At 36.2% G+C, this 16840-nt stretch overlaps 1 protein-coding gene across 2 annotated transcripts; it reads right to left on the reverse strand.

Annotated features, from left to right (window-relative positions):
* Positions 1-9596: 9596 nt before the first annotated feature.
* LOC149405168 (protein NUCLEAR FUSION DEFECTIVE 4-like) lies at positions 9597-15357 on the reverse strand. 2 transcript variants are annotated; one of them, XM_089604845.1, is made up of 4 exons: positions 15208-15357; positions 14874-15056; positions 11192-12063; positions 9597-10261 (listed from the first exon to the last, which is right to left on the reverse strand). In XM_089604845.1, the coding sequence occupies exons 2-4, from the start codon at positions 15021-15023 to the stop codon at positions 9781-9783; spliced, it is 1503 nt and encodes a 500-aa protein (XP_089460971.1). In that variant the 5' UTR covers positions 15024-15056; positions 15208-15357; the 3' UTR covers positions 9597-9780. The 2 variants fall into 2 exon arrangements, with proteins under 2 accessions (XP_089460971.1, XP_089460966.1); XM_089604840.1 differs by having other exon boundaries at positions 15146-15357.
* Positions 15358-16840: the final 1483 nt, after the last annotated feature.

Here is a 16840-nt window from a genome sequence, read left to right on the forward strand (position 1 = left end):
AGTTCACTAAAAGAGAGTTTAATGTCAAGACTACAGTTCGAGCACAAATTTTTCTTTATAATAACATCAGATTTTACAATGTTTGACATTTGCCATCAATTATGATGAAGAAAATAAAAAGAAATCAGTAAAAACAATTACCCTAAACATTAGATATTACTAAAAATTACAAATAACCTACCATTGTTATTGATGTTCCAAGCTCCGCAATCCAGTAAGCAAATCCTGTAAAATACAAGAAAACCTTTTATTTTTTACAGGATCCTTCCATTCTCCATCAAAAACAGGGCATCGGGTTCAGAATTGTAAGGAGCAAGATTGTGATTATAGATTTTGTGCGGAATCTTGGCTTGAGAACCTAGGCGAGCCCATACTATGGCTGTAAGTCGCATGCGAAGGCTCAAGCACTAGATAAAGGACACAACTTGGCCCGAGTGAACTTTGAGGTCACATGTCAGAGTGATGTTCGAGAAATTTCTACTATTCTATTGAGATTCTCATAACTTTTATGTGTATGGTGTTTTATTTATTATCTAGGAGGCCTTCACATAAAAATATCTTCAATTTTGACTATAACTTAATTTGAGTAGGAACTTGAGTCGTATTCCAAAAATTTTAAAAAGTTTGATACTCAACTCATATGCAAAGGCGGAGGCAGCTTAGGTCTAGGATGGGTCAATCCCCTATCGAACCTCATGATTTACGGAAAATCGATATGTCGACAGAAAACCGAACGGAAAAAATGTGCAAAATGGTAAATGAAATGCCGTTTTCAAATAACGTTTTCGATGGAAAACCGACGTACCGACAGAAAACCGAATGGAAATAATGTGGTGACACAAACGAATACATATATATTTGTAAATATAGTCCAAATTTCAATCCATTTTATTTCAAATTTCAAATCAATTTATTTTAAATTACGTTCAACTCCAACAATTACATTTCAATATGTCAACCAAATTACATTTCAACATGTCAATAAATACTATTAAAACTCTAACAATTTCAATTCAAACTCTAACGATTTCATTTCAATTCAAATGTAACAATTTATATTCAAACTCTAACGATTTCATTTCAATTTAAAATGTAACAATTTAAATTCAAACTCTAACGATTTCATTTCAATTTAAAATGTAACAATTTAAATTCAAACTCTAACGATTTCATTTCAAACTCTAACGATTTCATTTTAGTATGTCAACAAAATTACATTTAAACATGTCAATAAATTTCAACAATTTCATATCCACCATTCAATTAATTTCACACAATCACAATTCCAACATTTCTATATCAACATTTCAATTCATTTCACACAATCACGATTACATTTCAATTAATAAATATTCCAACAATTTCATATCAACAATTCAAACAATTTTATTCCAGTCATAAACTTACTAAAAACACACACAAAAAAATCGCCGGAAAAAATAGTCCGGAAAAAATGGTGGTTCGTCGGGAAAAATGGTGGTTCGCCGGAAGTGTCAAAAAAATCTGAAATATATCATAGATCACAACATTTCAAACAACTTTAATGAATTACATTATGTTTAAAAAAAGAAATCAATGTTCAAAATGCCGTTTTCGACACCGTTTCGAGTCTCCTGATTTACGGAAAATCGACACGCCGACGGAAAATTGAAAAGAAAAAAATGTGGAAAAAGGTAACTGATATGCCGTTTTCAAATGTTGTTTTCTATTAAATACCGACATGCCGATAGAAAATCGAACGGAAATAATGTTGCAAATAAACTATATATACTAAAAAAAACTTAATTTTTTGTATAATACTTTTAATTTTCAAAGTATACATTGACGGATGTACATTCAGTGTGATAGCATTTAACTAATAACAGAAATGATATTTAACAATTTGGTCTAATCTTTTATATCGCGACTCTCACTATATTTCTCTATATCTCACTCTCTTTCTGTCTATCTCACTCTCTTTCTCTTTCTCCGGCGACGACCTCGCCCGGCCACCGCGCGCCGCCCCTTCTCGTCGCCGGACCTCAACCTTTATCTATCTCTCATTTTCTTTCTCTCTCTCTCTCTCTCTCTCTCTCTCTCTCTCTCTCTCTCTCTCGTGTCCCTCTGCTCGCCGCCCCTCCTCCGCGCCGGAGCTCGCCGCTCATCTTCTGCCGAACACGGAGCTCGCGCGCTCTCTCATCTCCATCCTCTCTCGCTCATCTCGCCTCCAAATTATCCCGTGACAACTTGACCCCGAAAGGTCTCCCATGAGCCGGACTAAGGATTGTGGGTCCACCGTCCAGAAATGTTCCCATCCTCGGCTCTCTCGGCTGAGTCAATCCCGCCCTCGTCGTGGACTCCACCGACCAGAAATGGTCCTCAGCCCTCGCCGGCCTTGCCCTCGCCCTCGTCGGACCTCAGCCCTCGCCGGCCTCGCCTCGTCACAGCCAGAGCCCCGTTCTTCACGGTAAGCTCTCTCTCTCTCTCTCTCTCACTCTCCTTCTCTCTTTGACTCTCTCTATCTCATGCTATGTATCAGTCCCCGAGCCTGAGCCCGACGCTCACTCTCGCTGCCCTCTCAGCCGAGCCCACGAGCCTCGACGACCGTGAAACGCCACTGTCACTCTCACTCACTCTCGCTGCCCTCTCAGCCGAGCCTACGAGCCTCGACGACTGTTGCCGCTCTCACTCACTCTCTGCCCTCTCAGCGTATCCGCCGAGCCGAGCCGAGCCCCGACGTGAAGACACTCTCGGTTTCTCTCTCGCTCTCTCTCAACAGGTACATCTACTTGGTAACAATTTTTTCATCTATCTTTAAATTGAGTCGTTCAAAATATTCAATCGCAACTAATTTTAAATTAAATAAAAACTCAACAAAGAATCAACTATAGCTTCATTAAACCTCAACAAGTTAGTAATAAGTAATTTTGTGACAAGTTAAAATTATTAATTTTGTGACAAGTTTAAATTATTATATTGCAATTACATAAAATGAAATTATAATTGTAATTTAAAAATGAATTTTCAATGTTAAGTTAAAATGTTATTGCCTTAGAGTTTAGTTTACTAATATGGTAGTTATGGATGGTTTGTATATCTTTTTAAACGTGTTTGCAGGTTTTTGGTTTCTCAGTATTATAGGGGAAACTGCCGAAATTTTGATAGAGTTTCGAATTAATTAGTTTCATAATCTCTCTGTAATTCTACTAAATCCGTTCTCCATCCCTTAATAATAATCGTCTTTGACCCTCTCGTTCAGCCAAATGTCAAATCCAAGTACAGATTGGATTACCGTAAACAATCGGTTGAGCTTGCAGTATAAAACATGGGTTAACGAGTTTATCCGCCTTGCAAGCAGACGACTGAACAAAAATGGCTAATATCGTTGTCCTTGCAAGTCTTGCAACAACGTGAGATGGTACGACATTGGATTGTAAGTTTATTTGGAAGAAGAAACTCAACAATCGCTAAGTTGGATAGGCAAAAAAAAAAGGATTTGTATAAGAATTCTAAGAATGATTTCTAATTTATAAATTTTTAAATTTAATATTTAATTAAAATAACGTATTAAGTGCGACATGTCGCATCTAATAAGTTGGCGGGAAATTAAAATGGCGGAAATTTGAGTATTGGGTGCGACACGTTGGCGGGAAGCGTATTAGGTTCGATATGTCGCACCTAATACTCTGGGTACAAGATCGTTCAACCGAGTTCGCGTTGCATAACATGGGTGATGTATAGCTTGTCTGTGGCTGACGTGCCTAACGAGGCAAATTTGGCAGAAAACAGAGAAGAAAGTATGAGATGCCCTACACTCGCTTAGAACATGCCGGAATCTCCGATTTATGCGACAGTAGTCACATATAAAGACCTCAATATGACCTTCCAGGTTAGCCCCTCCCAGAGCTCCGTCGGCGCCTCCCGGAGCTCCTCCAGCGCCTCCCGGAGCTTCTCCTGCACTTGCCGGAGGTCCTCCAGCACCTCTCGGAGCTCCGCCGGTGTTGGGATTTCTTCGTCGAAACCCACTTTTAATGATACAAGAATTTATAGTGGTTCACTTTCAATGCGAAAGCTACATCCACTTTGCCGCTGCACATATTCATTATAAACCCAATAGAGAGATATTTACAGTATACAAGTGTTTCTTATTTTGGGATGATGATAATACTACCTATGGAACCCCTTTTATATACTCAGGAGCTTACAAAAATTATTATCCCTATCTGATGTGGGACTTTTCTTTTACTCCTATAAATTAGGCTCCATCTTTCTAACAGCCGATGCGTCCCGGAGCTCTTCTAGCATCTCCCAGAGCTCTACCGGCGCCTCGCGGAGCTCTTCCAACACCTCTCGGAGCTCCGCTGTCGATGGAAAACCGAACAGAAAGAATGTGGAAAATGGTAAATAAAATACCGTTTTCAAATGACGTTTTCGTTGGAAATCGAATACATATATATTTGTAAATATAGTCCAAATTTCAATCCATTTCATTTCAAATCAATTAATTTTAAATTACGTTCAACTCCAACAATTTCATTTCAATATGTCAACCAAATTCCATTTCAACATGTCAATAAATACTATTAAAACTCTAACAATTTCAATTCAAACTCTAACGATTTCATTTCAATTCAAATGTAACAATTTATATTCAAACTCTAACGATTTCATTTCAATTTAAAATGTAACAATTTTAAATTCAAACTCTAACGATTTCATTTCAAACTCTAACAATTTCATTTTAATATGTCAACAAATTACATTTAAACATGTCAATAAATTTCAACAATTTCATATCAACATTTCAATTAATTTCACACAATCACAATTCCAACATTTCTATATCAACATTTCAATTCATTTCACACAATCACGATTACATTTCAATTAATAAATTAGAAATAAGATTCTCATATTAGAATTCTTATATAAATAGAAATACAAAATCAAGTCCAATCGCTTCCAAGAGACTAATAACAACAGTCAAACGATCGAAAATATTGATGGCCTCTTCCGTTTCACGTATTGTTAGGGAACTGAAGCTGACTAGCAGAGATTGGGAACCACTCTCATACCTTACTGAAGAAATTGAGAGAGAAATAAGAAATTTAGGAAAAAAAACCTCAAAAGGTATATGAATTCTGAAGAGGAAAACCTCAAGTAAAAATTTGGAGAGAATTTTCTAATCCTTCACCTTGATTTAGCAGGGCTCGGTCGGACTCGGACGCTCGGTGCTGCGGTCACTTGACGCGCGCGCGGAGGAGATGGCGCCTTCGTTTGGGTCGCGCGGAGGCGGAGGAGATGGTGCCTTCGTTTGGGTCGCGCGGAGATGAGCGTTCGACGTTCGTTTGGGTCGCGCGGAGATGAGCGTTCGGCGTTCGTTTGGGTCGCGCGGAGGCAGAGGAGAGGGTCGCTTCGCTTGGGTCGCGCGGAGTGAGAGTCGTTCGTTTGGTCGCGGAGGCGGAGAGGATTAAATACATAATTTTTTTTTGGGGGGCCCGCTCGTCTTAGCCCAAGGCCGGCACTGATTGCCTTTAGGCTTATCACACACGCATACACTTGTGAACATTTTCGAGTAACTAATAAGTAACACACATATTTCATCCAATCAGTCAAAACCACAAGTTGTAGGAAAAAAAAAACTACCATACTGGAAACCTGATAGTGCTTTGAAAAACTACTACAGTGGAGACCACACGCAGATATGTGGAAAAAAAATCAACATGTTAAACAAATAGATGCTCAATTATTATTAATTCAAATTTACCAACATTTTAGTACAAGACAATTTAGTATTAACTAGCTTATCTTACTGAAATTAAACAAAAGGATTAGGAGTAGTGCCAAGTTAAGAAAACTCAAAGGAATTTTTGGTATAAAAAAAACAAAAAATTAGAAAAATAGCCAATTTAAACGTTTGATATTGCTAAATAGCCAAAGTTTGGTAAATATTAGGTAAATAGATATAAATGATGACGTAGCTTAATATGACAGTGGCTATTTACTTGATATTTACGTTTGTAAATATATAAAAATGACTATTTACCTAATATTTACCAAACATTGGTTATTTAGCAATTTTCAATGTTTAAGTTGGTTATTTTGCTAAATTACCAAAAAAAAAAGTAAGCATCATTATGCTAAAAGTCAATAAAATTCAAGGACAACATGCAAAAAAAAAAAAAGTGTCTTTAATTAGTTTATTATGTAGTCATACTTTTATTGGCAATTCAATTTTTTTTTTTATATATACTATACAAATTATACCAGGATTAGATACTTTGTTTTAAATTCTTAGGATGTTAATACATATACATGGTCCTGGGCATTGGACGAAATCGGAACTGCCGTACCGAAGTCGTGACATTCCGACGATCTCCCGAAAGGAAGCTTTCCATCGCGTTTCACACGGAAATTCCGTAGGTGTGGAAATGATTTTTCCGTGCCGAGTGAATATTTGACGGAACTCCTTCCTTCCGAGCTGCTCCAACCTGCGTTAATGGCGGAAATAAACTGGGTCGTTGGATTTTACATCCAACGGCCCAGATTAAAAAAAAAATTAACAAACCTGTGCAGGCCCTGCCTTCCGTCCTCTTCCTTCGATCCCCTACAACCACTTCCGTCGATCCATGGAAATCAACTCGCCAGTTCCGTGCCACACGGAACTCGGAATTTCCGTAGGCGCGCGGGAAGTCTCGGAAGCCCGTCCTTCCGTGTGCTTCCGTACCGAGAAGCCAGGATGATATATACATGATCAATGTAAGTTCTGAAAATATATTCAAGTTTCAAACTACAATTTCGAATCATTAGAATTTTGTAAAATAGAAAATCCAATTTGGAGACTTAATACGCGTATAAATTGAGCCCTAACGAACTCATGTGTTTAGAACTTTAGATCATCAACATTTTATTTTTACTAAAGAGTATCATACATTTTTAAAAGCCCATCATACCAACTCCAGCATCATCTTGGCCACGGGAAGAAAACGGAAATACCACATCTGTTAGTGTCTTCCATTATTTCAAGGAAGTGGTATTTCCGTTAAGTAATTTCTTGTCTTCTATTGTTTAACGGAAGTGAAATTTCGTTAGGTTTAATGGAAATTCGCATTTCCGTTATGTAATAAAAAAAACTAAAAAATCAAACTTAAATTGTAAATTAAAAGGACTCAAATGTTAAATTTTAAAAGAAGCTACTAATATGTAAAATAAATTGCATCTTTATTAATAACTTAAAAAAAGAGGAAAAAACGGTACAATAAGATTAAGAGTAAAAGATTACAATAAGACTACATTTCATTAATAGTGCATGTTTTGAAAGTTTATATCAAAATTATCTACAAGATCAATGTTCACAAATGTTTCTTCAGAACGTTATTCTTGTTGACACCAATCTTTGTAAACGGCGAGTGCATCGATCATTTCAGGTTTCAAACTATGCTTTCGATCGTCAATAACGCGATCCGAGCTGCTACTAAATGTGGACTCGGACGACATCGTTGAAATCGTGATCGAATGTACATCTCGGGCCATCTTGGACAATATCGCAAACATGTTTTCGTGTTGCCGTCACCATGCCAGCAAGTTGAGGTTGTCTTGGTTCATGGATGCAAATTGTTTAAAGGTGTATAGCGCGCTCTCATCGTGTTCAGACGTCTCTTGAGTGATTGGGGATGTGGTTACGATCTTGGAGATGAAGTTCCTCCTCGGGCAAAACGAGCTATATCTCGGAACATTCATTTACTTGTTGATGAGTGTCGAGGTGGACTCGGCTTGGGACAAGTTGGAATTTGTCGTTGGTAAAACCTGAAAAAGGAGTAAAACTCTTCCACGACTCTAGTATGATCATGTGCCACGTAATATTGTCCAGTATGACATTTTAAATGCTGTAAAAATGTAAGATAACCCCCAAATTTCATTCGGGGTCTAGAATGCATGCAAAACCATATAAGTAAAGAATATTTGAAGTTCCTCAATATTTATAATTTTTTGCTCTCATAGATGTGACAAGTGGTTGAAATATTTCAAAATGGTTGCAATCGTGAATATGTTTGAAATTTTTTGTAACACTATGTATTGCTAAATAAGAGTTGGGTGTGTAAAGGGCGGACAATGCACATGTTTCATCGTAAAAAAACGTGAAAAAATGAGTGTTTCCGTTGCGATGTCTGTTTCGGTTATATCATGGCATCTGTTTCTGTTCACTTATTCACGTGTAGCTTTTACATATCTATTGGTCAAGAAGGAATTCAACATTACAAATGTTGAGTTTCACCTAATCCTATTATCGGTGTGGAAGGTCATCTCATCAAGACCGTTAAATAAAAAAACGCATATTGAGTTCGTCTACTCTCTGAGTTGAACTGTTTATCCAATCTACGACTTCTCTAATCTTACTAATGCACTCGTCAAAATGCCTAACCCCGGCTTACACTATAAGGTTTATGACATGGGTAGCACATATTTAGTGTAAAAGAGAAGTCTTGATTGAGTATCTTAAGGCATAAAGCTCTCACCATGGAGTCGTTGTTAGTGGCATTATCAATAATTATGAAAATTATTCTTTCACGAAAGTTCCACTCGTCTATAACATCTAGAAGGATTCCTAGTATGACATCTGATGTGTGACTATCCTATATTCTTTTAAAGGTTATGATCTTCTTGTTTAGATTCCAAGCCTCATCTATGTTATGAACTACAACACTCATGTAGTTCATTTTGGTGTTCCCCGACCAAATATCAGAAGCCAGCGGTGCATTAAACCTAGCAGACATGAAGCAGGCTCTAAGTGTGCCTACGGAGAGTTTTTCTTCTAATAATATTAATGTCATGAACTAGATAATGCACAAATCTACCAAAGCAGCACTTTCTACGTGAGAAAATGATTGGTTGGTAGAAAATATGTATTTAACAAGTTTTTTTTTCTAAATTTAACGGGATCGTGGGTAATTTATCTGAGATGAGAAAGATCTGGCCTTAAATGATATTATCTAATTTATTAAGTCATTTAATAAATAACTTCAAATAAATTATTAAGTCATTGTTTAAACATCTTAAAAATATATATACGCATTTCAAGTCATTTTTTAAATGACTCAAAATATTTTTTATATATCTTTTGAAGATATTATTTTATTGACTTCAAAAGTTTATTTGAGACGTTTTTTAAATGACTTGAAAATCCAAACGGAAATTTAGATTATTAAAGTCGTGGATTTTAGAGAACGTCTTAAATCCCATGTCTTCTAATGTGCTTTATGTAGTAGTGTCCCTTGAGTAGTATTGTCGGCTTTGAGGAGCTTCCACATTTGCTGCATAGACCATTCTTTTCTTCGTCATCGTGCATCTCCTAGAAGTATTTCCACATTTCGGAACGTGATTTTCTTTTCTTCTTTGGCTGTTGAGTTTGTGGGCTTTCTTGGTCTTTGAGATTTGGTGGATCTTGATGTGGAGTAGGTGGAGGTGACTCGTGTTGAAATGGTGGACGACTACAATTGATACAATGCAAGTTTTTAAGATTTGTTATGTACTATTTTCAAGTATAAGAGATATCGGATTACACGTGCGGGAGTTCATGAGATTCTTGTAAATAGTCTTTAAATGTATGATCATCAAAGAATTACGTACGTGACATGCTTATAAAATATAAACATTATGTTTCAAAAAAAAATCTTGTAAATGCTCAATACCCGATACAATTCAAGCCTCGAAATTCTAGCAAAAAAAGACTAAGTACAAGTAAAATTGCTCACAAAAATAAAATAAATTAGTTATTTACAGCTTAATTAAACAAAATGTATCTCAATAAAGTTGTGTAGTACGGTTATGCTCAAAATGATCATAAGCGTGTCTAGTCCTGAAGAACAACACAAAGCTGGAGACCAATCCAACGACCGAAACACAACCCCACAAAACAAACGTCAAGAAATAGCAACCCCTTCCCATGCAAACCACCGTGTCGGCGACGTAATCCCGGCCGCCGCCGCCGCCGCCGGAGAACCCGTTGGCGTCGTAGACCAGTGCGGCGAGGAGGCCGTAGAAGAGCGAGCCAATGGGGATGTTGGTGACGAGGATGTTGTGGTTCACTCCGACGCTGTTTGGGCCGAAAAGCTCTGAGGTCACCGACACCGCGGCCGCGAAGATGAAGCCGGAGCTCAGCCCCACCAGGGCCGTTCCGGTGTGGAGCGCGGCAGAGCTTCCGGAAGCTGCTAGAATGAAGAAGGCGATCGGGGTTGGGATTAGGGCGATGGCTAGCCAGCCTGTCCTCGCAAAGTAAAATTTCCTGATGAAGAAGAACGATTATCATGTTTACTATTTTATACGCTTAGAAAATATAGGGTAATATACAATCCTAATGATTGTGATAATGATATCAAGAAATGAATGTAAATTAGTTCTCTCTCTTTCCTTCGTAAAATTTCCTATAGAAGAAGAAGAAGAAGGAATATGATGTGATATGATTTGAAACAAACGTTTTGGTTGTAGTTGACTATTTTATACACTTAGTTTTCTCCACTTTATTCTCTATTTCCTTTCTTAATTACATAGATTGACAAAGTTTACTATTTTTCACCAGAGGTCGTCGTATCACTTTTTTAACATATCTCATTGTAGCGATACGTACAATGTTAATTTATTAAAAGAGAAATAATATTAATATACTAGGATAAATAATATTTGTATAGATATAATTATTGATCACTCACCTTGTGTGTGTGTGTGTGTGTTTTTTTTTTTTTTGGAACGCACCATATGTGTGATTATTCATCAAATTATCAACTCAATAAGACATTGAATTTGGACATAAATAGTTGTGATATTAAATGATAATTACATATGTTTTAGGGTGATGTAGCTAAATAGTCAATTTAAAATTATGAATTTGCAAAATAGTCAACGTTTGTCTTAATTTTGTGAAATAGCCAAAATGTGCATTAATCTGGTTTCACAATTTTTTTTTACCTCAAGATTAAGTTTTTTGAAAGTGAAATTGTTTATAATAATCGTCAAAAATTTTAATCATGGCTGTCAAAAATATTTTGAAAACGTAAATTTGGCTACTATGTTGAGAAGTTGAAACTTTGGCTATTTTGCTAATCAAAAAATTTCAAATGGTTATTTTGTACAATTTTTCTTTTATTATCATCATTTATTTATTTATTTATTTTGTATTTGATTGTAGTGTAAATATATGAATGACGAGAGTACTTACGAGCGTATGTAGTCCGGTGCCGCCGAGAGAAGCCGTCCGAAGAAGGAAAACGAGGAGTAGAGAGTCAAGAGTGTGGTTGTCTCCGAGGCCTGGCCGAGCGACTGCGCGATCTGGCCCAAGTTGTTGCTGAACACCAAACCTATAGTGCCTCCACAAAAGTACGCCACATAGTATAACCAAAAGTCAACCCTCCTAACCAACCCGCCCGCCGAGTGCTCCTCCCCGAGCATCGCCAGCCTATCCTTCCCAATCAACGCCACGTCAACCTCGTCCCCATCGAGCTTGCTAGCTGACGTCGAGAGGAGGAGCTCCTTGTGGAGCTCGAGGTGCTCGACGTCGACAAGGAGGAACCCGGAGCCATTTTCGAGGGCATCGCCCATATGGCGGTGCAAACAGTCCCTGGCATACACGACGCCTGGGACCAGGAGTGGGAGGGCGAGGAGGAAGAGTGCCCCAGAGATGAGGGCGACAGAAGGGATAGACGACACGGCGTGGGAGGACACGAGGAGGTAAACCCCAGTGAGGGCGGCAAGGGCGTTGAGGAGGAGGAAGATGAGAGAGTCGTGACGGGCGGGAGAGTCGAGAAGGAGGAGGGATGAGGGTTGCCTGAGGATGGGGATGAGGGCGGCGGCGGAAACGAGGGCGGGGACGAGGGCGTTCAGGATCGGGTACAAGGACGAGGAGGGGGCCGAGGTGTCATTGAGGGAGGATGCGGCGAGGGCGTAGAGGGCAGCGCTAACGCCATTGAAGCTGACAGTCAAGGAGATGGCGAGGGGGCGGGTCGAAGAAGGGAAGTTTCGGATACAGAGAACGAAGCAGACGGTGTTGAACCAGCAGATGCTGCACCCCGCCACCAAGCAAAGCAGCACCACCTAAATACATATAAATAAATACAAATGCTATAACAAAAATTTATTGCAACTAGTCATTCACCTAACTCTTTTTAAGATTCTTATTAAAGATTCATTTCCTAAAATAATAGCCCACCATACCAACATTAAATAATTAATTTATTGTTTAGTTAATTAATTAATTAATGTTGATTTATTTTTTAATATAATGAAAATTGAGCTACTTTTTTTAAAAAAAAAGTGTACTATTAGGCTATTGGTCTCATTTTCTCAATGTTGTATTATAGACTCTTTTTTTTATTTCTAATACCACGGTATATTTTTCTTAATTATAAATCATAGTTGATAAAAACACTCGAGTTAGTTCTAATTTTAAAAGTAATAAATGTTAATTATATATGTATGTATAAAGTGATGAATTGTTTTTTATACTTCATCGTGGTTTATAAAAAAAAACACTATTATTCGGATTTTAAAAGAAAAAATGTTGCTCATATATAAATTTTTGTTTGTTTATACGAAAATATAGAAATTTCTATTAATTTTTTTTTAAAAGGGAAGTTCAATATTTATTTGATTGGTGAAATATGATAATAAGCAAGTGTCATGTATTTAATATGAAGATTGTGAATTTTGGTTTCTTTATATACGAAAGAAAATTTAGAATTTTCTATTAATATTATTACTTTAGGGAAGTTGAATGTACTTTTTATCAGTGAGTATTGGTCAAATATATGTTTAATTAGCTTCAAATTCTGTATGTATATATATATATATACACACACGTGTGTGTATATGTTAGCAAGTGAGATGCATTTAATTTGAAATTTCTAAATTTCGGTTTAAATATGAATAAAAACGAGAAACTGTATCACCAAAGAAAATCTCTATGGAAATGAGGAAAGTATCATCTCATTAGTTAACATTTACACGCCATGATGACAGCATAAACAAAAGGAATAATGAAGTCAACAGCACAAACAATTTTAAGATTTATATTCAATTCTGGTTTTCATTTATTCATAGGAATACTAACCCATACCGGCCGTAAATAAGGCATGGTAGTACTGCAAATTGGTACACACCCATAATTATATTTGTTATATATAGATAATAATGTGAATATCCTATATACTCTACTACGTTCATAAACACATTGCGAATTCTATATATTATTAATTAATATCGTGTATTCGAAAAACTACATTCTGGGTTTTTTTTTTTTTTTTTTTTTTCGTTTTCTGTTTTGTCTGCATCGATACTATACTATGTTTGATATTTTACTCGATTATAATGAATCTCAATTATAAATGTAGAAGAACAAATACAGTATAATGAAAACTCCAAGCGTATTTAGATCTTTCAGAATGCGACGACAAAACAAAAAGCTTGTTGAATTGAAACTCTCTAGTCTATTGTTTTTTTCTTTCCTTTCAAACTTATTTTTTCATTCTTAATTTATTGGGAATATTAAATTGAATTTTTTAAGTGTCTTTATTCCTTTCTAGGGGCTGAGCTGGTAATTCTCTGTAGTTTTGTGACCATCCATCCCTATGAGGTGGACACTAGAGATCTTTTACTGATAAAAAAATAATAAACAAATGGTCACCTTTATAACGATCAACACATACGTAATAATGTTTGTTTACGAAATATTAACAAAAAAAAAAAATCCATATATTTGAGTACGACGCATTGTGGTTGGAGAGATTCTATGAAGTATGAACCCAATAGTATTTACTACACTCAAAGGACGTAAAACTATGGCTTGTGTTGTGTTCTGTGGTCACTGAAATTTTCAATTTATTTTTTTACATAAAATAATAATAAAAAAGTGATGTAACTATATAGTTAATTTAAAGTTATGAATTTGCAAAATAGTCAAAAATTTATTTTAATTTAGTGAAATAACAAAAATGTGCAGTTATATATTTTCAAAAAAAATTTTGATTTCAAGATTAATTTTTTTGAAAGAGATAAATTATTTATAATAATCGTCAAAAAAAATTATCTTGATTGTCAAAAAAATTTATTTTGACTGTCAATTTTTTTTTGAAAATTTAAATTTGACTATTTATTGAAAACTTGAAATTTTAAATATTTTTTAATCAATAAGTTTCAAATAACTGTTTTATACAATTTTTCCTTAAAAAAATTCATAAAATCTTTCTTTCAGAGTGTTGAGAAATTGAAATTAGTTAGGGAAAGATTCATACATAAGAAGTTGACAAGAACTCTATATATAGCAAGAATCACGAGGACTTGGAAAGATAAAATTTAAACAAGGGGGTGTGTACGGTCCGGTCCGGACTAAAATCGGTCAAAAAATCAAACCGAACCGGTTTAAACGGTTTAAAAAAATTAAACCGAACCGGACCAAATAAGAAAAAAAACTGGACCGGACCGAACCGGTTAAAACGGTCTGGTCCGATTTAAACCATTTAAGACCGTTTAAACCGTTTTGGACCGCTAGACCATTTTAAACCGGACTGTTTTAGTTTAGCTTATTTTTTATTTATATTTTTCTTAAATAATAACGGGTCCTGTTGTCTTTTAGACCGGACCGTCTTAGACTTGACCGTTTTAGACATATTTTTTATTTAAATACCGGTCCGGTCCAGTCTAAACCACGGTTTTGACTTTTTAAACCGGACCGGACCGGACTTGTGAAATTTTAAACCGTTTAAAACCGGACCAACGGTCTAAAACCAACGGTTCGGTCCGGTTTACGATTTTATTGGTTTCTTTGCGCCGCGCCTAATTTAAACCAACTCTTGAGTCAAATAAGGAAAAAAAAATCAAGGTAAGTTAGAGATGGAAGATATACGTACCAGGGAATACGGGAGAGAAATAACTTCCGTAATGACGAGCCATTGAAATCCGTACCCAACGAAACCCATAAACGCAGCGATGAACAAAACCACAGACAAAGGTAAATACATCAGAGCCAACCCAGAAGACCATCCAAACACTTTTCCCATATCCGAAGCCACTGCCAAGTAATTCAGCTGAACCTGAAATCGAATATAATTTCACGCGTAAGAACCTTATTATCTCCCTTCCAAGATTATTTATTATTCTTATTATTTATTTTTAATGAAACCTGCGAAATTCCAAGCACGGATTTCAAGGCCGAAGAGTAGGCCGAGAAATCGAAATTTGTACCCGTGAAGGCCTGAATCCACACCGTCGCGACCAGAATCATCCACTTTCTCGACTGTCCCGCCATGTTCTTGTTTTTCCGGCGATAGATTCCCTGCGGTCAAGCCCACGCTAACGCAAAATCCCCGAGAAGGTTTTTGTGGCAGTGATAGTACCGTTGATTTTTTGTGGCCTCTCCTTTTATATATATACGCAACAAAATATCGCTAATTTCAATTGTTTTTGTTTGCTATTCAGTTGATGTTGACCTTTTGTAATTTTTATTGGTTTTAAAATTATTCAGGAAATTAGAATAATAATAAATAAATAAATAAATAAATAGTGAAGGGGTGGTGGTATAGAAGGAGAACGAACCTGTTGGCACGTGACAGTTCATTACAAGGTACTGAATATCTCACGATGACGCTTAGGCATGGACCAATAGTATCGTAATATAATATAGAACGCCGTACTTTCTTTATATTTAGAACATGGTAATTATACATAGTATGTGGCACGGAACGCCGTAATTATTCTACACAGAACGCCGTAATTACAGTTCTAGTTTTCGTACGGTGTTCTATATTATATTAGGATATTATATTGAAATTTCATTAATTAGACTTAATAAGTCATTAAATATCAAGATTATACCCTAATGTTTAAAAATATCTAAATATGGACTTTTGGACACATTTTGGATCAAAATATCCCTGATTCAAAAAACCCATATTTTTCTCTCATTCATTTTCATCACAATTCTTTTCATTTTCGAATTGGTTGCGCTAGGATTAAAATTTTCGGTGGTCGAGAATCCTAGCGCAACCAATTCGAAAATGAAAAGAATTGTGATGAAAATGAATGAGAGAAAAATATGGGTTTTTTGAATCAGGGATATTTTGGTCCAAAATGTGTCCAAAAGTCCATATTTAGATATTTTTAAACATTAGGATCTAATCTTGATATTTAATGGCTTATTAAGCTCAATTAATGAAATTTCTCTAATATAATATAATTACAGGGTACCATGTTCTATGTACCAATAGTATCGTGATATAATATAGAACGTCGTAATTGCGATATTCTGTGCCATATCACAAGAAGTGATAATAGCTTGTGAATAAACGTGGCTTGGCGGTATATCCCGCCGCTCCCGCTCCTGCCAACAACGGACTCTCGTTAGTCCCGTCCCGTTAAGTAACGGGACGGGAGCGGGGACACTGCCTAACGGGATTCGGACACCGTTAGGCATTAAAAAAAAAGAAAAAAAATTAAAAAAAATGTTTAAAAAGATTATAAATAATTATATAGAAGGATGTAATTGAAAGAATTTTAAACTAAGTGTGTAGAAAAAAGGAATAAAGAAGAATGTAAATTTAAAAATGGGCCTCCTAAAAAATCTCACCGACCCCTAAAAAAGTACGACGGCGAGGAAAAAGAGCACCCATTTCCTCATTAATTATTTGAAAAATTATCCTGAACAAGGGCCGGGATATCCCTTAGTTATACAAGTTAGTCTAACCATTGTTGTTTACATTTGCGAAATCAACTTCAAAATCGTCAAGAATATCGAAGCACATGAATGTTTCTTGTGCTCGATTTCTATGTTGACTCCAATCCTTACCACACGTCAATGCTTCGACCATCTCCGGTTTCA

The sequence above is a fragment of the Urtica dioica genome, chromosome 2, assembly GCF_054948205.1.
Source record: "Urtica dioica subsp. dioica isolate 48M chromosome 2, U.dioica_male_clone48M_v1_H2, whole genome shotgun sequence".
Classification (NCBI taxonomy): Eukaryota; Viridiplantae; Streptophyta; class Magnoliopsida; order Rosales; family Urticaceae; genus Urtica; species Urtica dioica.

What these genes read in the sequence shown, in the direction of transcription:
- LOC149405168 (XM_089604840.1), bottom strand. Translation starts at nt 15,271, where the DNA reads ATGGCGGGACAGTCGAGAAAGTGGATGATTCTGGTCGCGACGGTGTGG. An exon ending in CCGTGCTTGGAATTTCGCAG is followed by an intron (nt 15,057 to 15,145) that starts GTTTCATTAAAA and finishes ATTCGATTTCAG; the next exon opens with GTTCAGCTGAATTACTTGGC. An exon ending in TTTCTCTCCCGTATTCCCTG is followed by an intron (nt 12,064 to 14,873) that starts GTACGTATATCT and finishes ATATGTATTTAG; the next exon opens with GTGGTGCTGCTTTGCTTGGT.